The 27,869-nt window shown below is 35.7% G+C and overlaps 1 protein-coding gene across 1 annotated transcript; it reads right to left on the bottom strand.

Annotated features, from left to right (window-relative positions):
* Positions 1–2,382: 2,382 nt before the first annotated feature.
* LOC124161270 lies at positions 2,383–19,728 on the bottom strand. Its single transcript, XM_046537558.1, has 6 exons — positions 19,497–19,728; positions 10,908–11,000; positions 8,990–9,137; positions 6,536–6,669; positions 4,474–4,626; positions 2,383–2,870 (listed from the first exon to the last, which is right to left on the bottom strand). Exons 1-6 carry the CDS (start codon positions 19,576–19,578, stop codon positions 2,719–2,721), a joined length of 762 nt encoding a protein of 253 aa, XP_046393514.1. The 5' UTR covers positions 19,579–19,728; the 3' UTR covers positions 2,383–2,718.
* Positions 19,729–27,869: the final 8,141 nt, after the last annotated feature.

Raw genomic sequence — 27,869 nt, 5'->3', positions numbered from 1 at the left:
GTGTTGCCTTAGCCCCGGTATGGTCTTATTATACATCGTGGCATGAAAATGGTATTTTTTGTTCAAAAACATGGAGATTGATGTATTTAAATGAGAATGAATTATTTGAATAATCTCGCTTTGTCCAATATTCGGGGGAGGAACAAGTAGTTTTTTCATGGGTGGCAAAGATCAGATTGCCGCTATCCCTTCCCTTATCCCCCATCCTCCCTCCCTATCCCTCCTTCACCACTAAAATATAATACTTCACCCGTCAGCTATTTTTTTAGATGTGGTAGTTGACATTACACACCGTAGGTCTGCCATTATGATGTTTTATTAATATTTTTGTTTATTAATTTATGAGTTCATAATTATTGTCATATATATAATTAGAAAAAATCAAATAATCTTTTAAAATAAGCTTTTACAATTCTTCCAGTCCCGCAGTCATCATATCGGGTTAGCAGTTACATTCCCAATACTGAATCAAGTACCATTAATTCACTTAATTACTGAAACAAAGGAGTAAAAACGAAGATACAGCTTAACAAGTTAACCGATATTCCCCAAAGAGACATTTGGAATATTTTAGGCTTACCAGACCACCAAATATTTCATATACCAGCTCAGTTACTTCGTAGAAAAAAGCGGAATTTATAGATACATCTGAGAGCTTGTGCGCTGTCCCTTGAAAGACCTTTTGATAAATTATACCAATGGGTTTCGATTCGCATTATCACAATAAAAGGGGCGGAAATTCTATGTATGGATCTTAGTGCGGGTCTGGCACGTTATAATGAGAATTGGTCGAGGTGACATCGCAAACAAATCAAGTTTGTAGACGGTGGTGATGCAATCGTTTTCAAGCTGAGCATCCAAGTGGTCGACACGGCTCCTCCTCCCAAGGACGTTACCATGTACCTTGGCAGAGTCTCTGTACTTGCGATGCTAATTACATTTTGATTGATTTACGAACGCCGTATCTTCATTTGCGACTTTGGGAGAGGATTTGGCGGCGGAGTTCACGTATCATTTCTGTCTTGAGAGATCGCAGATGCTGACAGATAACAATTATCATCTATATCTACTTTGCGACGATTTTGTCGTTTTGAGAATATGCTGAAATATGCATAAATGTCTTCAGTTGGTCTTTCTAATGCTGTCTGCTACTGTGGGAAAGGAAGATGAGTTGTTTCCATCTCAAAAAATATGGATAAAATACATTTTTACCACAAGTCATGGGAATAGCAATACAGATGTATAATGATAAAATATATATATTAAATCACTTAAAAAATTGGACAAAATAGTATTAGATATTTTCATTAGATACCTTTGTTGACATTTCGAGAGTATTTTTTATACTGCTTTTCATCGAGTTCCATAATTTGCTCGATGATATTATGAAAGAATTTTCCTTCAAATTGGTGAGGAAAAAATATATACTGATATGAAGTCATTTGATCCTTCATGCCACAGCCCATGTTATTGCCTTGGTTTTTGCGGAGTAATTTTAATGGGGATGCAGTAGTTCATTGTTGGTTGACATTTTTAATTATTCTATCTTAACTTTTCCTACTTCACATTTATTCTGTGTACATGAGCATACATGCTTTTTTGTGAATGTTACACAAAATTTTGTGTATGCATAGAGGTAATTTTGTAAAAAAACTTCCCAAAGCTTCAGAAAAACTCTTATTTTTATATGCTGATTAGTATATTTTCTTTATTCACACAAGGTTTGCACTGCAAGAAATAGTGGTCCTTAAAGTGTATTCATTTGGCTAAACGGCTCTGTTGCTCCTAGTACTGATGACCTTGGTTTGTTTATAAGGAAACAAATTCCGTTCAAATACACACTACAATTAACCTATATATCACTTTATCATCAATAAAGTATCATCACCTTTGTCGTGTCTGGAGCTGAATGTTATAATTTTTATGAAAACATGAAAAAATTATTCCTTGATTTATTTTTTAGGCGTTGTATAGTCGATAGTGATGCAAATATTAATATGAATCTATCCATTAAAAATATATTTTTAACTCCACACTCACTCTCATTACATAACTTAAATATAAATCACATAATTCATTCAATTTTTTTGATATTTTTATTTTGTAAAATGAAATTCGACAAAACATTCCTCGATGCCCAATAGTCACTTCGGGATCAAGACAATAATCAGTTAATTGATGTAACTCATTCACTCAGCTTGACACATATTTGGTTTTACAATAATCACAACATTAGTGTCTTTCAAAGACGCTTTTTCTTTTGAAACATTTTGAATTCATCCATCCATCACGAAAACACCTTGCTACCCTACTTCAGGATACGATGCTTTGTGGAGCATGCACATCATATTTTGCACTCATTCAATGTCTTTTTTCAGCATGTTTTTAAACAGCACAAATTTCATTTTCTCAACATTCAATCACAAGTACTTAAATATTACGTCAATCATCGCAACAGTTTTTTTAATGTAAAATTACGCTCGTGAAAGCGCATCAATATCTGGGGCACGACGGTTTTATTTTCTTTCATTTTCCCGTTCAGTTTGTTTTTAAGTTACTGTCCCGTTGTCATGGATATGTTTAATGAATTATAGCTCTTCTATATTTGTACCGCTATTGAAACCGTTTATGCCTTGATGTATTCTTTGTCATTCAATGGACAGTTGCTGCATGTTAGGAGCTTGGCTCTTTGAGATCCTCGGATGCTTCCACAGGAAACTAATCCGTCACGAAGGCTTCAAGGGGTATTTTGGAAAGGACACGCTCCAGGAAGTTGCTCAGTACACCCTCAAATTTCCTCTTCAATGTCGGCTTCATTTCAGTCATCAACTCCTGAGCATTCGTGTTAATGAATAAGTTCATGGCGGCCTCTGTAAAAGAAATTGTCAATGAAAAGTGAGATCAACTTAATTTTCCTTAACGTCATTCAGGTAGCAAATAAATCGATTGTGTTCTAAGTACGTAGGTACTTGTGAACCAAAAGGGTAGTGAAACTTAAAAACTACTTGATATTAAGTTTTAAAATGAATGAATTGAATGAATATAGGTAATATTCATCAAAAATTAACTGGTGTAACTTCTTTTTGTAAAGGATAAATTTAGCTGAGTCTCGGGATTAGTGAAATCCACAGTTCCAACGTTTATTATGTTATTCATGTCTGTCTGACTTGTACCCATGCTTTCAAAATATGAAATTAATTAAATTTATAGTACGAATTGGATTAGGAATTATTTTGCTATCCATTTCGCAGGAATTTATTTTGTAATTTAATTAGTAAAGGTATTTTTCCGGTGACGGTGGAGTTGCACAACATTTCACGAATCATTTCGGCCTGACATAGATCAGGCGTTGAAATCTCCTCTTTATTAGATAATGTGGGCAATGGGCTTATTGCATTCAATTCTATCTATAAATTCTTTCTTATCATTCTTCTCTGGTTAACTAACATTCTTATCTCTCTCACAGTTTTCAGCAACCTCGCTCCCCTCAGCGTGATGAGTTTTTCTCTCCTCTCCCACCATCATGAGCACTTCTTCGCCTCTTTTTCTCCCTATGCCATTTAATCTATGCCGTTTTCATCCAATCCCATTTCTCGAACACCTTTTCTTTTCTCGTTCTACTTCCTCTGCGTTTCTGCAAAGTTTCAGCATCCAATCCAGGCTCCTTATTAGCCTTTTAATTACACGCTTTCCTTCTATCATCACGCCTTGGCTATTCATTGACGCCTCCTTACTCGATTATATTTCTAATATCTATATTGAGCCCATTTCCCTCTAGTGTACTGCCCAGGTGAATAAACTGGTTCATGCCACTTCCATCCAATAAAGTTTGTGAATTATATAAATATATCAATTTTGTTTTACTTGGCTTCAATTTAGTAAAAGAGTTATTACGGAGGCTTCCGCGGTGAGTTAATTGGTGATGGTTTTCCGGGTTTACACCGCGTTGATTCATGTTTTGCGGACGACAGTTTCGGGCGCGTTCCAGCTCCCGTCTTTGGACCCGAAGACGGGAGCTGAAACGCGCCCGAAACTGTCGTCCGCAAAACATGAATCAACGCGGTGTAAACCCGGAAAACCATTACCTAGTAAAAGAGTTCTTAATCTCAAAGGTTTTTAACGCCGATTTAATTGCAGATCCAATAAAATTTTAAAAAAATATCCAATTCACCGGGCTCATTTTATGGTTTTGGAACCGATTCAAAAGGCGTTGATAAGAGATGCATACCAATTATTAAATTATAGCATTGCATTCTCGCATAAGGCTCCTTATTTGTTTAAGGCGTGCATTCTTGTAATTTTAACGTTGTTTTATTATCCCTTACAGACGACATGAAGCACAGGAAAAACGCGGAGCATTATTGAGAATTTGAATTCTATAATTATTGCATGAATTTAATGAATGTACTGATTGGTGAGTAAGTAGGTTGTGCTAAGTGGAGAATAATCAATACTGGTCCCTATGTTACTCACCTATGACTTGGTTTCCATTGTGAAGCTTCTCTATTCCCATTCGAATTTTGTCCACAGTGAAGTCCAGCTTCACAGATTTCACCTTGACGTATGTCTTTCCATCCTCACCCGTGTATTTGGTTCCAAGGAAGTCGACCACCACTCGAACGCCATCTGTTGAGTAAAAAGACGTTTATTCATCCTTAGCGTTCAGGCGCGCTTTGCGTCTCACCTCATCTTACTGGTTATTACACTTTCTTTAGGAAAATTAGGTATGCTAGCATAAAACAGACATTTGAATGGTAACTACTGTTCGGGTTAAAATGGGGCTAGCAAGAGATATATCTAATATCATAAATATTAGATATACAGATAGAGAGAATACGGACGCAGCTAGGAATTAAGGCTGGGGGGTTTTAGACGCAATTAATACTGGAGACAGAGAGGTATGGAATACCCTCCAGGGTAAACGAGAGGTATGGGGGCCTTCCTCCAGATAAATTATAAGATCAATGATTCGAAGTGGTGAGTTTTACGGATTTCTGAGATTTTATTAATCCTTACGCTATTCAATAAGTAATATTAATCCAATTAAGTAAAATGGATTTAACTTCAAAATTACTTTGATCTCTCGGGGGGTGGGGGGGATTTTATCCCCCAAACACTCCCTTACTGTGATACTGAGAGAGAAGAAATATACGAAAATTGATCTTTCTAATCAGATTATATGGTTATCTTTTGGTAAATGCAGTTTTACTGTGAAAATGTTTTCGTCTTCCTACATTGAATTTCCTTACTCTCATCGATATAACTCTGGGAAATAAGTCTTAGATATTTATCATCATTCTGCACTTGAACCTCAGTCTTTTCTTCCTCGTTCCCCAGTGACCCAAATGCTACAGGAAATTCAGATTGAAGTAACTGCATCCTACTTTCCCAGCTTCAATTTTTTGATCTTCTATAATGTGATGCATAGACAGCAATTTAGGCGGTCAACAACTATTTGACTACCACGTTACCAAACTTCCATGATACACAGATTCCTTAAATGCTAAACGACAAGTGCCAGAATGTACCTTTGCAATGCTCCTCTAGCGATTAATGCGATGGCTTTTGGTAATATTATTCGGTGTTGTGATTTGAATTATAAAATGATATATTTTACCATTGATTGAATTAATCAAGCAAGAATTTATTGACAAAATTAAGCAAAATCAGTTTTTCATGATAAATCATCCATCGAGAATATCTTATTATAAGGCAAGTAAGTGAAGTGAGTGACAATGCTACGGCGGTAACTATAGTTAGAGCTGATTCCAATTGATAACAGAATGTGTGGAATTTTGGGTGAAAATAAATGCAAGTGGAATGAGTTAACGATGAATTAGATACAACATAATGCACGTTAAATTTTACGTTTTTATAGCCGATCACGACAAATTTTAACATCCAATGAAACCCATCCATAAAGTGTCAGATATTGTATGTGCAAAGCGTAGATTTAATAATGATTTAATAACAGTAACGACGAATGAATTAAGAGATTCAACTTTTAGGAATAAATATTTCGCATCAAAGTTATTGTGAGAATATGGTCTAAATATGATAATTTTATCATTGAATTAGATTTTTGTTGCAGAAAATTAACAACATAATAAAATTAAGTTCTATGGGTAAGTATCTAATTAAGCTTGGAAAAAAGCAAAAAAAAAATCAAAAGTAAAATTTATAATTCTCTTCGAAAATCTATGAACCGCGTCAGAATGTGAGTATATAGGAGGATATTTGGAGACCACGACGGCGTTGTACATAGTTTACCAAATTACTTTTTACAGGTCCAGGATATGTTTAATGTTCGCTTTTCACGCTTATGTAACCTTCATATTTCGTAAAAGTGTTGGAGTGAAACGTTTTATACAAATAGATAACTTATGAAAGCCATTTTCTTCTGTTCAAATTCAAAACTTTCCTCTCCGTTCAGGAAGGAGAGAATTCGTAGTACAGGTGAAAGGCTTTGTGAAATTTCCCCAGCCAGTATTTTCTCTTGAATCGTTGAAGCAATGCACCAAAATAGTTAACTCACCGTATACTCCCCAGTAGTCTCCTCCACCAGAAGCTTTCACGACCAGAAGGACACCGGAGCTGCGATAGTTGGCCTTGGCTCGAATCCTGGGGATCTTGAATGCCATTTGGATCTCCATCTTATCGAAATCAGCTCTAAAATGTACGGAAAAGTCACATTAGATGGTGCATTGAGACAACAGAAATTTTCCAACGCTAGGTTTGCTATTTTGAAAAGCTGAATGAGGAATCTCAAGATGCGTGAAACGAGTACCACAATACCAGTTTTCTCATTTAATATCAACCTTAGAATTATTCCAGGCTAATATATAACTCAACTCCCTCTTGCGGCTAAAATGAGTCTCTGAAATATCACCAATGGTGAAGGAAATAAGTACCCTATTTTCTACAAAAAAGAATGGAAATTGCATTTTATTTGCCAATACACGATGAAGAATCTCCTGTGTATCAACCTTAGTATCTTATCATGAACTATCCAGTCTAAAATATACTTTATTTTAGACTTTAGAGTGTATCATAAATTCATAATCATGGGCTTCCCAAAATTCTCATTTATGCTAAAGACATAGAATGCCATTATTTCAATTTTAAGTTCTAGTATCGTTTGTAAATAAAACCAAGACGCACATGTTGTGGTGAACGCATTGACGTAATTACAAATAGAATAGGTGAAATAATTAGGGCCTTCAATTTTTAGTCATTTGTAGTATTAGTCACTTTTAGTAAAAAATTGTGATAAGTAAATATTAAGTGATAAATTTTGGTTTTACGAAGTTAATCTATACATCAGACATTAAACTATAAAATGAAATATAATTGATTAGAAATAAAGAAAATGGATAATTTTGTTTTTTCTTTCGAGTGCTTTAAATTAAAAAAATTCCAAGCTTATTTCTGAAGGAAAGAAACTCACTCTCGTTTTTGTCAATTAGTTTTTGTTTAAAGTGATGAATTATGGCCTTGAAATATTTCTATTGGTAATATCTTTCTTAAAATAAAATCCAAATAAACTGAAATGGCTAAAAATTTTAAATTCACTTTCAATTTCCCTCAAATTTAATTTAAGTTTTATATATTTCGTTGGGCATGCAACTATTCCATACCTTTAATGAAATAAAACATTTTTTTTAGGAAAGAAAAACAATCAGAGTATGATATACTCCATTGATCCTCACAAGCTTTTCTTCGTGCTTTTAATTTGTAACTTAAGTAGCATGCATCGCAGAAATATAATTAAGCAAGAAAGAATTGATTTAAGTCCTTTCAACCGTATAGATTAAGGTATCCAATTGGTGAATTATTTGTTATCGGCGGGATTTAAAAGGAATTAATTCAAATCATGTCAATTTGTAAAGAGTTTGAATAGAAGTTTTTGACAAATATTGTGCACCTTACTTTTTACGACTGCCAAACCTCAGCTTGAGTATTGAAATCCAAAAGAAACTATTTGAACTGAAAGTTACAACTGCATATGGGTGATATGGAGAATAAATAAATTTCGTTCACCAAAGTTCACTTACCTGAATAGTGGCATGGTCATTTTCAACAAGATACCTGTTGTACAAAATTCATATGGCAAGATATGATAAAAATCATTGTAGTTTTTTCAAATAAAATTAGAGACTTCAATGATGGTATAGATATAAGCGCTTAATGTGCCGCAGGTTTCATTGCAATATCAAAATAAATATTTTAAGAAATTTCAATGATTTTGACTTGTCCTCTTTCAGATTAAAGAATACAGGATCTTTTAGGCTTTAATGTATTTTTCTAGTTCTCTGGAAGAATTAATGAGCGCAAGCTTTCATGAAATAGTATGAATCCTAATTTCCTAAAGCAACTCTTATCTGGTTTGTCCAAAATAGTTTAGTTTTTATAATTTGAATTTGATTCAACTCTTGGTTTTAAATTCTCCTTGGGTGCATTAGAATTGAGTTCAAATGCTTGAAAAAATGAGTTCCTCTCGAATAAAGCCTGTATACAGCATGTTGCACTGATGAAAATTTTCAGCTGATTTAAATTCAGCGTGTGCTTCTCTTTTACACATATTATTACGAGGTTAGACTTTATTTTATGCATGTCTTATGTCGCAAATATGAAGTACAGTGGGTATTCATGTCTACCCAATGTCAATGTTTCTTTGATATAATTCGCATTCATGACAATTACTACCATTCCATAGTTCTTGTGACTTGTAGGACTCGTGAAATGAAATTTTCCTAAGATATGGTTTATTGAGGACGTAAGATCCTTTTGGCAGCTGTTGATTCCAACAATAATCAATGCAGTTTATACCCACGTTTCTCTACATACATTTTTCCTGCTTGCATGTAAGGTATGAAGAGTAAATCAGGTATACACCGTGTTGAAAACCATTGGGAAGGAATCAAACCCGGCGCCGGTGCACAATAGCTGCCTAGTAACCTCCTTCGGACTTTCAAGAGTACTTGCTCACATCATTTTGACCAGGGTCAGGTTGCTAACTCCTCGAGCTTCGATGTCCCTGAAGGATGCCTTGTAGCCATCGGGTCCGCTTCCCAGAGCAATTGACACTTCGTCGACAAGGACCGGCTCCACTTCGGTGATACCCAGCTCGGGGATCCCTGGGGAAGAAAATGTGAATTCTCAACTTTAGATAGTCCTCACAATAAGGCACTTAGCCAGGGAGTATAGAGTCTTAAGAACATCACAAAATAAAAATACTTTGTTCTATTTCACACTTTCTTTTAAATAGAACGACCCGGGTTTCTGCATACCAGACTATCGACCTGATGATAGCATGATATGCAGAAACCCGGATCGTACTATTCAAAGGAAAGTGTGTAATAGAACAAAGTATTTTTATTTTATGATGAAGCAGTTCCACAAAGTAATGCCGGAGACCATGTCTTATATCTTAAGAACATCCTGAAATTTTTATAGCAACCCCAAAAATAGTATTTCATACAGCACACGATGCACTAAGTTATCTAACATATTGATGGCTAAGTTCTAACAACACGTATCTCAAAAATAGCAAATTTTCAGCAGAGAAAAAAAAAGATTAATTTCTTTCACTTGCACACTGAAATTAAACACGAAAAGTTCATACAACTGAAAAAGAAGCATTCATTTGCAAATTAAGAGTTGTTCTTTGCTTGTATTTTATTTTTTAATGTTATTACACTTTGTTTAAGATACCTGTCTCAAACCGGCCGAATTTGAGATGCGTGTTGTTATAACTTAGCCATTTATATGATTAATTTGTACAATAACTTTTTTGTTTGTTTCTGCTTATAGAATATACCATTTGTCGTTTTCAAAATGGAGTGGTCCACAGGAATAGGCCATTGGAAGTCATTCATTTTTGGCATTCGAACGGACCAAATTGGATTAGGTTTACTATCCGCTCCTATATGAAATTTATTTTTGGCTACATACCTGAGCTCTGGGTATTTTGCGGGATTTGAATTTGATGAAAATGTATGATCTTGTGTTAAAAGTTCAAATTTTAGATTGAGTAGACCGATGCAAATAATTACTTACATCTCAAATGTAGCTATTTATATCTCAAAAATTTATGAGGAAAACTTTATCAATTTTAGACAGAGAAAACTGTTGGAAAGGATCTCGACTAGTTGAGCTGAAAATTTCAAAGTAATCGCATAAGATAAAATTTTTATTATACATCACGAAAAACCACCGAGCGAGAGGGAATTGTGCGTCTTCCAATGGAAGAGCGTGCAGAACGTCTGGCCGTATTTTGTCTTGATATTCTGACTTATAAGTCACTTAAAATTGTAGCCATCATTTTGAAATTTTCAGGATATGTAGTGGACTTATGTAAAAATATACTTGTATTGTAAAAATTTTAACCAGCATAATAAAATATTACCTCAGGGGAATTGCTGAGGTGACATTTTCATATTTGAGATCACAGATAAATTTTTGCAAAATTATATTATGCTTGCCACGACAATTTTTCATGATTAAAATTTTGGACCCTGATTAATGACATTTTTGTAATATGGTTTATTGTTGATGCATTTTTGTCGCTTATATCTTTTAACATTAAATGAAATCAAAATTATTATGCATGATGATATTTTTTTAATTTTCAATAAAATTTTTGAGCTGGATTGACAATTACTTCCCTTCATTTATCAAAATACTTATAGTGACGAATGCAATGAAAAATCCTTGTGTGATAATGGAAAAAATGAATTTGAGGTTTATTGTTTGATTATTTGGATTGTTGTTATAGAGTTGAAAATTTTAAAACCATATCATCTTAACTCAATAACCTTTTATAATAAAAGTTTATATGAAAGTGACCCACCAAGAAAAACTATCACAGTTGAATCTGAATAAGTAGCCTATGATTAAAATCTTACCGCTCCTGAAATGTTCTGCCAGGTGGTTTCCGGATCTTGTGAGGCATTCATTGAATTTCGGGTCACTCTTGCTGCATTGGAGGACGTAGTAGGCTAGAAAAAAATGCATACTCATTAGTGGTATTAAGAAATGCACTTCCAGCGCCTGATTTGCCGCTGATATTTAAGTATAAATCTTGCATTATTTTTCAGATACTGGTCAACAAAGAAATGATTCTTTGATATTTCCATCATATATCTTCACATTAGAAATGAATACCTGAATGCAAATTTGTATCGAGCATTAGCGGGCGTCAAAACGAATAGAAAATAGTGCTGACAGATTTGATTTATCTAGTTTAATTCATATTTACGACAAATTTTTGTTTTCTACACATCTATATATTGGATTACAACCTTAAAAGTCCAATGAATATGGGAAGATATTTGTTGGCATTTTGAACTGTTTTATTTTTTCCCCCTTAGGTTTTAGTAGCATCTAATTATTTATGGTCCTTTATTTCTGTATTGCGCTGATACATGATGAGATAGATGGAGATTAAAACATTACACCATTTCTATTACGCTTCTTTTACATGCTCCTGGACAGTAAAAGTTTGCAGTCAGTGTTTCAAGTGATCCGCAAGGCTATTTATTTCGAAAAACTTGACCAACGGACGGAACCGCAAGTGCTGAGTGCATGAGTGGCCTCAATCACATTACATACGTTCTCATTATGAGGAAAAATCCACGCTTATCGCCTACCGACGTCGAAATTCCAAACACGATCGGTGATCCTTTTTTTGTCGCTGGATGAGACCAGGATTAGGCCTATTATGAATATTATTACAGAAAGGTCTTTTTCTGCCATTCCATATGAGATCAATTAATACTGCACCTAAAGTGATAAATGTCGTATCATTTTAAACGTTAAATCACCGGCATCTGACAAAAAATACAATCTCAATATCAAATTTCACTATTTACCCATTAATTTGGCTTAAAGGTGCGATTTTTCCATGTCGATTACTCGATTGAGGTATATCGACTTCACTAAATTTTTTGTTCTAAACTTAAAAAAAAAATCCATATCTTAACCAAAGAAATGTAACATAAGCAGGAAAAAGTATTAAAAAGAAAATCTAATAAGTGTGAAGAATGTTAAACAACATTTTTACTTCTAATATTGTCTTTAAAGAAGTTTTGTGAATTGCGTGCCATTATTCAGTAACAGACGTCATGAATGTTCCTATTGGTACCAAACTCTCTTGCCTGCATTTTATTCATATGTTTTGAATATTTATGCAGGAAAACAAGTGCAAGGAATGCACTTTATGATACACCTTCTTCTCTATTTTAAACCTAATTAAACCGTTTCCTTAACATGCTTATTACCTCATAGCGTGAAAGTACGAAGTTTTCGCACGGGTTGCCTAGTTCTTCTTTAGTAAAGCTGATTGTTAAAGTAAAGCAATATTGATGTCAAATCCGAGAATAAGGGTTTGTATCATGCACCATGTGGTGTCGATGAAGAAATTTATCGTAATACTATGAATGATATTCAATTAATTATTAATATTTTCAATTAATATTTTCTCCCGCTTTTGTTACGCTTCTTTGGTTGAGTTTACGACTTTTTAGACCTTTTTTTTAAGTTTAGAGCAAAAAAGTGAGTGGCGTCGATATACCTTAAGCGAGAAAGTGACATGGAAAAATCGAAATTTTTAAGTCAAATTAGTGGGTAAATTGTGAAATTTGTGATTGTGAAAACGTGTATTTTTCGCCAGAAGCCGGTGATTTAATGTTTAAAATGATAGTAAGTAGGAATAATGATGACGTTTGTTACTGGATGGATACCCAAGAAAAACCGCTTCCATGGTAATTGCAAAAGTGCATCCAAAAAAAATGTTTGCGTTGCCATGGCTCAGTAACTAAGGAGTTGCAATCCCATGTTTATAGGACAAAAAATGCTTCAATTTGTATCCGCTACCTCCTCCTTAAGTATATAAGATTCCTCCTGAAACACCCTATATTATCCCAGAGGATGTAAAGAATTATATCCTTAAAACTTAAGCGAGAACTTTGCTGATATTTTATTCAATTAAATTTTATGAACATCGCTGTATTAATCATAAAACATAATTACCATTATCATTCGAGGGGACTATTCATGACAGGGGTAACAGATAAATTGCTCTTGAAATTAAAGGATTTCGATCTCTGAACAGTAAATGCGTTTTAGACGCTAAATGGCGCCAGTGTTCGCGTGAAATAAAGTATTCTATACATGAGGTCGCTCGCTGGACCAGCGAAATGTATCACTACAGTCATCAAACTGTCTTTTAAATGCGGTAGGTCAATGCCTTCGAGACATTTGAAGGGTTGATTACAGCCCGTGCCGGCAATCAAAAAGGAGGCGACTCGACCAAGGACCATGGGTGAATGTGACGTCAAATTAGTTTGAAAGTCGAAATTTCGGTGAAGGCCAGCTTATGGGGCTAGAAAAACCATTTGGGTCAACATTTTTGGAACGTGGAAGAAACACGTTCCAATTGTCAGCTGAAATTCGTTATTTGTCGACAGTACGCATGAGAGCGAGACAGTGTGGGACGATGAAAACCTACAGATGATCATTTACAGGATAATTAACTCTTTAAGGTCCGAGGGACGCATATGTCCCATTTTTATTTAAATTCTCTTAAAATTAAATGGAAAGGTGTATGATTGTAAGAATTGGTTCTACTTAAGAATAGGCTAATGGCTTCTTGTTTTAAATTCTTTTTGTGATATATTTAGATATTGTAATTTCCGTATTATTAAGAACTTTCACTTGAAATGCTGTTTACGAAGTGGAAATTTGGTAGTTTATAACAAATCAATGAGAGGGCCAATTGTAATAGGACTTTCGGTTATTCTTTTATACCTATGGAGGTAGTACAAAAATGCGCATTTTTGCAGTAATTCTCACCAAATTAGTGTTTTTATGTCATGAGACACATATGTCCCTATAGACCATAAGGGAGCGAGAATTTGTATTATTTCACGTTCCAGACTATATCTCAGAAACTATTAGAGATATCGCTTTCATATGAATTTTTGTGTATTTGACGCATTAATATCAGCATAAAAACGTATTTTTTATGAGATCTAAGGCTGCAACCTTAAATTCTTAAAGGGATAAGAGAACGCATCGCTCCCGCTTGATCGATATGATTAACAGCGGTGTTACTACCTAAGAAAATTGCCATATTGTCTTCAAGTCTACGAAGTTTATAGAGCAGATCCATTGTATAGAATCACCCATGCATCCAATATGAAAGTTGTGCGACACAGAAAATTAACAGTCAGCTTTCTGAGGATTGGTTTGACGCAAGTTCTGACCACAATGTAAATGAGAGGTAAAAACACTCGCGTTGATGTTTTTAATCGGCTGGACAACCTTTCCTTTCCAATCACAAGCTAAGTATAGGTACCAATGCTGTTTTTTTTTGTTGCTATTTTTTAAAAACATTGTTCTTCCATACCCATCCCAAAAATGTTCATTCCCAATTTCATCCGTAGCACAAATATCCTGCATTTTAAGTGACGACCATAATGGCCATCTTCTTGCTCATCCCATCCTGACCATAATTTAGTTGAGATTCAGAAATCTCTAGTTTTGATATTTTTAGCTTTGATAAGTCTCATTTTTTGCTGTAATTCTCACCAAATTAGTGTTTTTTGGTTGGTCTCACCAATAAAACACACATTGGTTATGCTATGCTATTTTTTAAGCATAGATTGTTCCACGCCCGATCACAAATTAACATTCTGTAGCATTATTCCCTACTTGAGTAAGATATTATCATATTTAAAAGAAATTCGTGCGTCTCCTTATATTTACTTTTACCAACAACGGTATCTCTCATGATTGATATTTTATGTACTGAATGTTGAAGCAGTACGCCCGAGATGGATTTTTCGGACCGGACAGCCGCGTGGAATTCCCGCGCGTTCCCATTTGATCATGTGTCATTCATTGGGGCATCATTCCTGCGTCAGCTGATCGCCACTTGGGGTCGAAAACCTTAAGAGGCTACCGATGGATCGAAGCCATTGTGTGGAAGTACAGTTAGCATAGCCGTAGGTTCGCCGCATCGCCGCGGCCGCAGGGGAAGTCCCCCAATGCTCCGTTGCTCGCGCATGACACTTGCTCCCAATACTTTTCCTAGAACTCGAAGGAAAGTCAACCTAGTTACCTGATATTTTGACCGGCTAATCTCTGGTTGCGGAGAAATGCTTTCCTGTTTTCACGCGATCAAGATCGCTGAAGGCTTAGACCAAACGCAATGCGCTGTTAATTGCTTAATGCTAAGGCAATATTTATTCTGCAAGAACTATGATCAATAATATAGGATTTCACAAATGATACCACTTCTGGCCTCAGTATATTTTATTGATCAATAATTTTTTTTACATGTCCAAAATTATGCGAAGTATAGCGAAAATAATACTGGAAAATAAATGAAATTGTGACATTCACCTCATTGAATTAGTAAATTACACAATACCACAAGTAATTTCGTGAACAATCTAATTATATATAGGAATTGGTTACTGAGTCATTAGTCAAATTTATGCCTCCTTCGTTTTCGCCTGAGTATTTGTACCTTATTCGATGTTTTGGAATACCTACCTGAATATTAATGAACACTGATATTATTATCAATAAGTATGTTGTTTACAAAATACATATTATTTCAAAAAAATAAGCTTACCTTGTTTGCTTACGGTTTCTTAGTATATGTTAACCCAAATTTTGGAAAAATCGCTACTTTTAATTGAATCTCTGGGGGAAGTAAATTTAGTATTTTCAACTCCCTTATTTCTTACTTTTAAGGTAAGAGGAATGGCTTCTGTTTATGTGACATCCGATAAAAAAGATACTTCGCTCCAAATGTCTGGGTAGTGGCATGCCGCAAACGACGTACTTAACTGTATCCAAGCATCTTAGCACCTCAGCATCTCCGCCCTTTATTCAAGGTCAATAGTGGTCGCCGGAAAATCAACAAGAAGATACCTGCTAGCCTAACCTTCGAAGTGAAAGTGACTTTTTCATATTAGTCTGAGAGGAAGACTTGAATCTACACGTGTTGGTTGCATTCACGGGTCTCCAAGACGGTTATTTAGGATAAATGTGTACAAGATTTATTTCAAGGCTTAAATTTAGATTATTATCGTATGGCGGCATTATTTAACCTTGAGTTTTCAGGGCTAACAAGGAGGTATTGAAGTGCAATACGAAAGATCGAGTACTAGATTTGCATGGGGCGACACGCTCATTGAAAAATTTAGAGCAAGGATGACCTCTTTCGTGTTTTATGACGTCAACCTCAGTACTCATCCAATTTATTTTTTTAACTTTATGCTTGATTATATAACGCATAAATACATATGATATTTTTTTTCAAATACTAACTGGAATCGCTTTGTCTTTTTTGAGTAACTATATGTTAGAATTGCCAAAACTGAACTGGTTTTGTTTACAAATTGATAACACGTTGCGTTGGTTCTAAGGTACAATGTATATGTAATAATTAATATCCACCTACGCTCAAATTTTTGTTAGAATTTACCAGTAATACTAATATGATCCATTTAATTTGCCATGTTGACGGCAAGCTATTCATTTAATATAAATATTTCACTTGTAATTTTATGAAAATTTTGTGTTTGGTATTACAATACATTGTGTAGCTTTTTACGCATCGACATTCAAAGCATTTTAAGTTCCATATAATCACCTAGAGTAAAATGTTTATCAGGTATGCATCAGTGATTAACATTTTCTATACTAACATTGTTTCATGATATCAGATATTAATTGGCTACGCCTTAGTGGATAACTTTTTACGGCTAGAAGCTAAAGTTTCCTGGGTAATATGCCATATGTACGTGCAATGAGAAAACTCTACGAAATCCTTGAGATTTTATAGTTTCATTTGTGTACATTCGAATTTAGTTGTCTACTAATGAGATTAATTCATTCATTCGCACGCCAATTATTGGAACAACGATTTTTTAAAAAAACAGCATGCGCTGAGAACCGACGAGATTATTATTCTTGCATACAATATAAAAAGTTGTCAATCATCATTCGGAAAAACTGGAAAAATTGACATTGCAACTGGGATCAGCTACCAGACAATAGAATCATAAATAATGACATTTTTGGGTCATCGGAATGTGTATTAGTGGTAATAAATTATATAGGTTATGCATTGTACCAATACATAACCACTACTTGCGATAATAATCGGCTATTATTCTATAGTTACTTCTGATTGATTAGTCATTTTTGCTGTAAATCACATCTAGACACCGTTTAGGTAATCAAGTAAAAATTTTGATAGCTCGCTGCGGTGAGCGACCATATTATTTTAATTTGTCGTTGAAATAAAAAAGATTTTCAGTAATTTACTATGTTCTAAAAATTATTGACTCATTCAAAATAAAAGCTACGTGAATGAACCAAAAAGTTCACGAACGCAGGATATGTAAGACTGAGGATATGTATCCGAAAATAATGGTATCATTTATTAACTAGCGCTTTTGTGCTATGATCAGTTTTGAGGAGGGTAGGGAGCACAGGCGTTGAAGTCTCTTCCGTCAAACACCGCGTCCATGCGGCACATCTTGCACGTTTCATGAAGCGTAGATTTCACAATTAACTGCTTTTTATGCCCACATTGAGGCTTTTCGCTCACTCTTCAATTTACTACTCGTGACCATGAAGATTGGTCAATGAGAAGGGAATGAGATGTAATATTTAACCTCTGAATATTTTCTGAGAAATTCCCATAAGGAAGAAAACTGCGTTCCAGTACCCACATTTCCAAATGGCCAGTAGAATTTTCAATCCTTCCTGTTGAAACAAATAACCTAATCTATTCATTTTTCCTCTCATTACCCGATGAAAATGAAAAACAAGCTTGGAAGCTGGGTTTGAGGAATATTCATGAGCGGGAAAGTGATCCCCAGAATAAAAATAATGCTTTCTGACTTTTTTCGAAGGCTTCAGGAAGCTTTATTATATACCGTTTATTTTTTTTCTAAATGTTCTCTCCTGAATCAACCGACATATCTCCTATCAATGATAAAAATGTTCGTATCTATCCATAATTTCCTCCTAAATATTTTAAGACAAATTTATTTTCAGCTGCGAGACGCATGCATTATCATAAAATAACCAAGAGTTCAAGGCCAATTGGTGCTAGGTGTACCCTTGAGACAGTTATGCAATCTGACGTTCTCCCAAGTCTCACTTTCTTTCAGTCACTAGTATCCTCGACTAGGCTATCGGTCACCCATTACAATATCTACTTTTGGTAAAAAATTGCTAACTTAAGTGCCTAACTTCTCAAACGGAAATAGTTAGTGCTGCGCTCACTAATTGCTCCTTTTAACGTTTCAGTCATCTTAGGGGAGGCCAATTTTCAACCTTGGCGAGTTATTTTGAGGAAAACGTCTAAAATTAGGTGACCTTGAAATGTTAATTTTTAAGGATCTTCTCTTATCAGATAATTTATTGATTATACAAGATTTCATAAAGTCATTACCATTCCCGCAAAAATATATTTTAGCCATTATTGTTACCACGTAATATCAGATGATTTACTTATCATCCAGTAATTTTGGTGCTTACATTATTTTAAGCGGAATGTAATCTGGTCAAACTGAAACGGTGTTCGCAAATTATGTTCTTGAATTGCAATTAAGGGTAGAGTCCCCTAGAAGCTAACGAAAAGGATTATTTCATGCTTAATATGGTGATATTTTAACGCAATAAAATTTATCACCGATATATTCTAAAATAAAATATTGTCGTTGCTTGCTTTCTATCATCAAGAATTATTCTTATGATGATTTGGTATACGGAAGGTTGAGTCGAGTTTAAAGTGTACATCGTTGGAAATTTTCAAATCTTTCTCCACTTAAGTAGATTAAAATTATAAATTGATCAATTCTTCTCGAGTAATCGACCAAGTAAGACTCTGCGCCGACGTTTTGAATGAAATTCCTACCCAGTATAATTAACAAGAGCGGGCGAGACTTGGTGGAAATCCTTCATCATAGGAGTTGAAAGAAATAAAAACTTAGCTTAATCAACACGGTGATTTATTTTTCCGACCATGGTCTCGCTACAGCGTAACATTTTCAAGGTGAAAATGTTGGAAATGTAGAGCTGTAATAAAACCATGCTCGATGGTCGATAAACTCAATTATTTTTCAGAATTCGCAATTCTTTAATTTTAAGATTAATATATCGGTTGTCCCTCTAATGCATAGTACCCTCATATGATGACGGTAAACATGTTTTATCTTCAATGAAGAGATATTCATTTTGAGTAAATAATTTGAGTAAAATCATAACAATAAACCTACCCTTTTATTCCTTCAACTCCTACTACCTAGTATATTATTATGTGTGAAGAATTCACTCCTTTAATTCGAAGTTTGAGCACGCGACCCTGCAAATTTTCTTCCCTGAAAACAGTCTCCTACTCTCTCATCGCAGTTCAGCCCACTGGGATGCAAAAGAAGTTCTAGCCAGAGCTAGGGTGAACTTACGTGGCTCCTCACTCTGCACCAGACACGCCGCAAAGACTGTGACCAGGAGGGCTAAGACGGTCAACCGGCTGCACGCGCTCATCTTCTCGGCTTCTCTAAGCTCTTCCTCGGGACGGGACTACTTCTCACGTAGCTACTGGATCGACTGCGGTGAGAGTTTTTCTTCCCTGTTTTGCTTCTCGTCTTTGCGTCTTCCTCTGCTGGCAGTCCGCCTTCAAGTCGGTCTACGAGCCAGTGCAGCCTGTGGACATACCTTTGTTGAGCCCTCTCCCCCCTCCCCCACCCCTTCTCAGTCTCCCTCCCCTACTTCCTATCAGCCCATTCCACTTTAACATCCCGTTTCAATTTTCCCCATCCCACGACATTTAACTCCTCCCCATCCCACAGCACAGTGCCCATTTTCATTCCCCCCCTTTTTCCCCCGTTGGGCTGGACTCGTCCATGTTTAGATCCCCCTACCCTCCACATGGGAGTTTCCATGGAAGCGTAACGTGACGATGATGGAAGATGGGATACAACGTATGAACCAAGGGTAATGCAAAGAGGAGGCACAATTTCATCCAAAAGAAGGCTGGTTTCTGTTGCCACTTCGGTCGCATCTTAATCGGCTTTCAAAAATGTCCGCGGCGCAGTGATGAGTGCAATGCGATCCACTTTTTTTCCTATATTTTGCATTATAATGTGTGTTATTGCGAGGAATAGCACTGAAGAGTTATGAATTTGATAGATCACATCACCATGTACATAAATGTTGGTTAACACCCCCGTTAATATGATTTGATGCTTTCCCGGCGAATTATGTGGGTAAACTGTTCTCGGGATTTCCACCGGGTTAATGCTTTCATAACGGCCAACGTTTCAAGCTCTGTCTCGGCGCTCATCATCAGGGCTGAACGATTATGAGCGCCGAGACGGAGCTTGAAACGTTGGCCTTTATGAAAAAATTAACCCGGTGGGAATCCCGAGAACAGTTTACCCCTATTAACACCTTATTTCCCCGTGAAACTCGTATCAATTTGTCCGTAAGCGACGCAAGTGGTGGCTTCTGTAGATTCGCATAAATGCGGGGTGGGTGACAACACATCCAGAGGCCGACTTGAGAATTGTCTTTTGTAATATTCGTGGTGTAAACAGCCCCTTTGTTTTCTATCCTTTTTAATCCTGGCCTGAGAATTTCCTCTCCGAGGATTCCCTCCTTTTCGCCTCCTCTTCGGATGAGGAAGTGCTCTGATGGGTGACCTTGGGGAGTCTTCTGCCGCGTGAGTCTCCTCGCCTGTGGGGCAGATGGGAATCTTCGCTAATTCCCTCGCCCATTATGGTTTTTTCGCGAACTCATGAAGCGGCTTGACATACATGACAGGCCTTTGAGGTTAGCTTATGGCTAATTTTCAAGGTTTGTTTGATAAGGAGTCGTTTAGCAGAGTTGAAGGCAAAAGCATCTATTCAGAAGGATTTTTTTAAAGCTTTATTCGCAATATTGCTTACCTACCTACATGCATTATGAATTTCAGCGAGATTAACTGCGTTTCATCTGCGTACTTTTTTTATTTTTTGACCTAAACTTAATTACTGTGACATTAAAATCGAAATGAAAACACGGGAAGTTTAGCTCATATAATTTATACATGAGTAAAAAATAAAATAAATTGAGTATGTATTCCCTTGTTTACTAGATGAAACAACCACTCGCTTGTAAATTATTAGAATAACAAGAAAATTAATATGTTTAATCAATGTTAATTCTACCGTGGGTTTTAATGAGTATTTTAAATATGATCGCTGCTCATACAATAATGCCAGCTTCATATGTGAAGAATTATACGTGACTTATCAATAAAAACTGTTTATGCGGTGCTTGACTATCCTAAAATAGGGTGATTCATAGGAATATTAATGGTATTTAGAAGAATTGTTTTATGAGAAACGCACATGACTTGGCTCAACAGTGCATTGGTTAACCTATCCTTCCTATGTATCCTAAAGTTCCAATTGGTCCGTAAATATTTTCAGTTCTACTTTTACAAAATAATTTGTTCAATGCTTTGTCCCAATGATGGTTCCTTATTGTTGCTTATGTAGAGTTACGTTTCCGCACCATATAGTTATTTATAATCATTCAACCTTCCATTTTAACATTCATGTGGCTAACACTTACAACCATCTCCAGAAATGATTCCTCTTCTGCTGTATGGAACTTTAAGTATTTTGCTCTGAAACTAAAGTTCTCTAAAACGCCGAAACTTCAGAGGCTCTATCGCGATTAAAATCACGAATTCTGTCACGCAATCAGAGGAAGCAGTATATTAGCACATGAAAGGGAACATCTTTCCACGCTGTATCGGTGTCTAAAATATGTTTACCTTTTCAGCTGGTACCAATTAGTACAAAAGTTACTGCCGAATGGATTTGTCGAGATCACGAATCACGATTAAGACCTAGTGGGAGTTATGTATAAACTCATGAATCTTTATAGATAATAGAGTTTTCTACCATTCATGAATTTAAGAAAACAAAACTTGCCAAGTATTTCCTGCAGTTCACTGTTCTACCTTTCGATCACTTTCTTCTTTACTACAAGGACAGATATATCTTCCCGCATATCTCTTAAACAACGTATTATTCATCATCATCGTCATAATTAAGCTGCCTACACATACCATCATAAATGTCATAAAATGAAACGACTACAGGAGAAGAATATTCTGGTAACTTGAACACTGGTAAGGACCTGTATCTGGCAAAAATGATGAAGTGCTCGAATATGATATTGATTGATGGAATACTACTGGAAAATGGGATAGGCAAAGGAAATTCAACCATTCCAAAAATTAAAAAAATCATCAATGCTTTTAAATGTTAAGACCTCTACAAGGTCAACTCATGAAATTTTTCAAAGTGTGTCATAATATTATAAGCATTTCTTTCCTACCTTCCGCATGAAAAAAAATAATTTATCAGGGTGACGGGAAAATTCCTTGCATTTTGTTAGCTTTTAAGTCATTCCCTCGTCTTATGCAACGCGTGAAACAATGGGAAGATTATCATTTTGCTGAATGAGTTTCAGAGAGAAGATGAGATAGTAATTCTTTATAGGCGAGGTGGAATTTCGGCGTTCTTTTGTCCTGAAATCCTCCCTCTCGCAGATTTCGGGACACGGCCGTCCACTTCCCAAGGTTGGTCGAAGAAACGAGGGTGCGCTTTTACAGTTGACGACTTCGGGGGAGGTGAGAATTGGATCAAGATCCCACCGAAACCTCAATCCGCTAAACAAAAATATATATCAATAGATCCGTCGGATATTTATTTACCACTTTCTGCCTAATACAATCAAAGATAGTAAAGCACATGTAAGGCATGTGAAAAATAGCTAAATTTTCACATGTAAAGCATGTGAAACTTCGACTCTTTACAAACAATATTATTATGGAGGATGTCGTATAGAAATTTTAACAAACCATATTCCTTCTTTTGATTTTGTTTAATAATTACAATTCCATTAATTTTTATTTACTGTATCATTACTTATATATCGCCTTTTTTCATTATGCATCACTAGTTAGTTCATCTAGGAGACTTTTTTGTTTTTCAAATATACACAATAGTGCATCCCACCAACAGGCAAAATCCTCTGGTGTCACATAAATCCCTCAGCAGTTCTTGTATCTAGGCCTTTGTACAAATTTTTATGGAGCAATGATAATAATAGTTGTTGTTATTATTCTCTTTTTCATTATTTTCATCATGCTTATCTAGTGAAACCTGCCAAAACGGTATATGTAGTTGTTAGCTCCATAAGCAGCCACTTATGCCCTGGAAATAAACGTAATTCCCATATAAGCAATGAAAATGGGCTATTTCGCCAAATTAATGTTGTGATTATACTTGAAAAATAAATAGATTCATTTTTCGGTCCGTTGTCTATTTCCAGAAATAATCGTGACAAAAAATAACCAGCCTAAAACCTTTCACAGATATGGCAATGACGTCAAGAGCCCATGTCGAGCAAGAATATCTGTTTGTCAGCTACTCCTCGGCCTGCAGCATGGGCTTCGCGTGGTTCGCTGCTGTTTACATTCTTGCGAGCGATTCCCTCAGAACGAATAAATGAGCCGTATCATTAATGACGTCACCAACTCATGAAAAGTGAGCGGCCGCTTTAACGTTTTCTTATTTTTAGTTAGCAAGGGAATGGCTGAATGGGGAAGATTTGTTGTTGGTCCTAACTTCAGTGTAAACTTCACGTCCATTTTTTACGCACCAGTCCATTGATAATTTTTAACTCTGCTTTTCAACAAGAGGGAAAATTAAGGCCAACATTTTTTACATTACATCTACATAATACCCCGCAAGCCACCTGAAAGGTGAGTGTGGTAGGGGGTGTTAGGACACCAACCGTTTACGCATAAAAATGAAATGCGAAATCACGATTAGCATTTGTTGAAGTCCTATATGGTTCGGGGGAAGAACGAATTCCCATATCAATCCGCAGGGCAATACATTTCTCTTAATTTATCGCTTTTGTTGGACCTGGAAATATAGTGGGGCTCTAATATTGTGTTCTCCGTGTCGCTCTTAAAGATATCTATTCTCAATTGTTCAAGCCTAGCGCGCAGTCTCCTACGGCTCCCAGCCTAATTTGCTCAAAATCTGGGAAACGCTGTATCTACGCCCGTAGCATTTTATTACGAGCCGTGCAGCCTCCCTTTGCATTTTATTCAGTTCACGGATTAAGTGTTTCTGCACCGGATCCTATATGCTCGCTGCATATTCAATGTGCGGTCGGACGAGTGCGAAATAGCACCTTTATTTTACTTTCTCATCCGAAAATCTTCCCACAATTTCGGTCTATCAAGGTGTGCTTAGTTTTGCTTGATTTTAGCGTTCCTCGACTGTCGCATCTACTATGTTTCTCATCATAAAGCTCATAATTACATTTGGTCTCGTGATTTAATTTGCTACTTCTATTTTTAACCTTTGCTTTCAATGAACGGAAGCGCGTAGGCAACAAATTATGTCAAAATTAATGCTTCCATCCCTGAGAATGATGACGTCTGAGAGTCATCATTTGATCTGTTACTGCCACCATCCCTGAACTTGTACGTGAAAATTGATCACGTGATTTTTCCTTTCGTTCCATTTACTGAATTCTTTTAATAAATTGCGATTTATAGCCTTAGTGAACGACTCAAATCCACCTCTTTTCATTGGCTTTCTCCTGCAACGGTCGGCAGCAATATTTTTAAGACCAATCGTGGATACCTGGGCAACCAGCTCCTTCCTCTCTTACTCGACTATTAAAATAATTACGAATATTATGGGGAAATTTCTCTCCTCTAATATCAAATATTTATTTCTACGTTAAAAATTTCGCGAATACTCATCATGTTTAATAAAAACTTTTGGGCTGTGTCGCCGCGTCAATTTAGAAAAAAATTGACGCGGCGACACAGCCCAAAAGTTTTTATTTAACATTAAATATTTACCTTCGGTAGCGTGTAAAGAGTATTATTATAAGAAATGATCAAATGTTCCTGGAGTTTAGGCCAAATGATGCGAAAATATTTTGCCTACGTTTCGGTTTATTTGTAAACCATCCTCAGGGTTTTAAATTAAAAAATGATTGTACAATATTGATACATAAATAAAAGGTTGCAAGCAATATATTTTTACAATAATATAATCAAAAAAAGGCGGAAGACACAAGAATTTTGGTATACCTTATTTTCACAGGATTGTTTATTTATAGTAACTAAGTTATTATCTAACTTAGTTACTATCAATTTCCATCAATTTAATCAAATAGAAATACATTTTACTTAGATTCTCAAATTAAATTAGTATATGTATGTTATTATGAAATAAATATCCGTCCCTCTGCTACCTGCATCCAGTATCGTTGCATTAATATATCTGGCCATGGTATGTCTTGTATTTGCAACAATAATATCGGTAGAGTATGAGAGTATAGCAACAGATCTGTGTAGTTTACGAATCACCATAGTTTTTTCGAAGAAGATTGATGAATATGTTAGCGTCAACCAGTACAAAGCTACGTATTTATTATGCCTATTACCTAATTAGCGTGACATAAAAAAGAAATTTCATTTTAATTTTAGTTTGAATAATGTGGACTGTATAAAGCTTCTTGCCATTTTTGTTTATAGTAATTCGCAGTGGGATGCACAATATAGCACACTAAATTAAATCCAGTACGTGAATCCAGTTAGTGAAGATTTCGTTTGGAGTGGTCAAACGCCCTTTGCGTTATGCTACGCCAAAACACCCATTTGTAGCATTCTCAACAGAAAGTTATGCCCAAGGTTATATAGGAAGTTATTCCCGCACATTCACAAACGGTTCAAAGTTCCCGAGTCCTATCTATTCCTTGATGGAAAACTGCCTCATAATAAGACCTTTATGTGCTTCTATTGATTTATCGTTAAAAAACACACATCGTGCTCCAATTCATGGAAGACGGAATGATTGTCAGACGTTCTTGGATGCACGGATTCAGAAAATAGCGGTACTTACGGAAAAAATGGAGTTGGGCACATTAAAAGGGTGAGTACGTGACTTTTGAAACGTCTAAACGAGAAATAAAATGACGAGAAGCGGGAATTATTTCTAATACGCTGTAGGAGAAGGGCGAATAAGCAAAGCTGTGTTTATCGAAAGTTAAACAGAGTTCAAGTCCCCTGTTAGTCGTTACACATGTTTCGAAAAACGCTGATAGATGTGAATTCAAGAAGGGATATAGATGTCCACGAAAAAAATGTGTTTTATTCAATACATTGCGCATTCCTATAATTCATCATTTTGTCGATAATATTTGCTTGAGAAATAGGTAAGGTTTTATGATTCACGATGAAATATCTCTTTGCAGACTAAGGAAAAAAATTTTTAGATTAATAGTAACCTTAAGAAGTGACTGCTTTCTTATTTATTTCTAACCAGAAGCCTCTGCTATTGTCAATCATAAGTATTAATCTTTTATTAATCATCCGTAGAAAGGGATAGAAGTGGCTATAAAGTGTGTTAAAATTATGTGTAAGAAACAATCATTGCGGTTTTATGAGAGGATAGAACATATTAGAGAGAATATAAAAATTTTATGTGCTACAGAAATACTTTGGTTCATAATGAAAAGTGATAATTTTTTCAATTGCCAACACGCATTGAGTTCATGCATGAAATCGCAAGTAGGAACATTATCCTGATAGTATTTCAATTTTTGATGCATTATTCTTACCCAATTTTCCTTAAATAAGTAATGAATGAAAATGAAACTGAAAAAACTGATTAAAATGATAAAATAGCCAGAAAAATTCTCAACCGATTCTAGGTAAAATGAAATAATATACAGGTATTAAAAATAAGAACTATTGTTCCACATTGCATCACTTTCACCTCCTTCTATCCTGATTCCATGAACATAACACAATAAACCATAAAGAAAGTGGTAGAGATGCCTAAGAGGTTATATTTTCTTCGGCTCTCCTGAAGACTCGCACTTTCGATAGCTAGAAATAAACGCTTGTAGAAAGTTTTCTCCCCCACACAACCAGGCATAAAATCAAGATAAATATAGAAATCGGTATATACATGTACCGAATTTCACTGCTAAAATGGATGAAAACAAATGAACTCGAAGAACCTTGGCCGATATTGGCCCTCGATTCAAGAAATCAGAATCTCCAGTAAAAAATTATTTTGAAGCACAGCTTTGCTTGGTCGGCCATGCATTGGAATAACCGGTAATGATTTCACATTTGTCATTACGATCGAGTAAAGGGATTGGTGGAAGAAATGAGGGAGCCATGTCTGTCCCCTCCATGGAAAATTAACTTATGACTTGAACACTCCGGACGATTAACGAATTAGTTAAAAATCTCCGACCCACTACCTGTATGTCCCTAAAATATCTCGATAAAAATTCAGAGTACAATTTAACATTTCTTCAAGAGTTGGATCAAGCCAGTGGCGCCGACTCCATGGGGCCTGAGGGGGCCCGAGCCCCCTCAAAGATTCGTTTGGGGGGGCGGAGCCCCCTCAATAATTCAAGAAAATAATTAAGTTACATTATGCTTTGTGAAATCACAAAAATATATTGGTAATTTTTATTTCCCATGTTTGACGATAGTTACCTTTTAAAATAAATTCAACAATGTGTGTTGAAACAAATAATTATAAGGTAAAGTAGGTTAACTGAATCAAGTGGTGTGAATAATGCTGGTGTTTCGGTGCTGCGACACACTTTGAATATAACCTCTTCCCGGGGCAAGACCTCCGATATGGGCCCCACCAATATTTTTTTATAAGTCGGCGCCCCTGGATCAAGCATTAGGTCACCAAGTCACCTCTCTCAAATAATTC

This window comes from Ischnura elegans, chromosome 6 (assembly GCF_921293095.1).
Source record: "Ischnura elegans chromosome 6, ioIscEleg1.1, whole genome shotgun sequence".
Classification (NCBI taxonomy): Eukaryota; Metazoa; Arthropoda; class Insecta; order Odonata; family Coenagrionidae; genus Ischnura; species Ischnura elegans.
This window is presented reverse-complemented; position numbering and strand designations above follow the sequence as displayed.

Excerpts from the sequence above, each read along its gene's own strand:
- LOC124161270 (XM_046537558.1), bottom strand. The coding sequence starts at position 19,578 with ATGAGCGCGTGCAGCCGGTTGACCGTCTTAGCCCTCCTGGTCACAGTC. Across the intron at positions 11,001-19,496 it reads GGTGCAGAGTGAGGAGCCAC|CCTACTACGTCCTCCAATGC; the intron begins GTAAGTTCACCC and ends ATTTTTTTCTAG. Across the intron at positions 6,670-8,989 it reads CTGACCCTGGTCAAAATGAT|AGCTGATTTCGATAAGATGG; the intron begins GTGAGCAAGTAC and ends CGTACATTTTAG.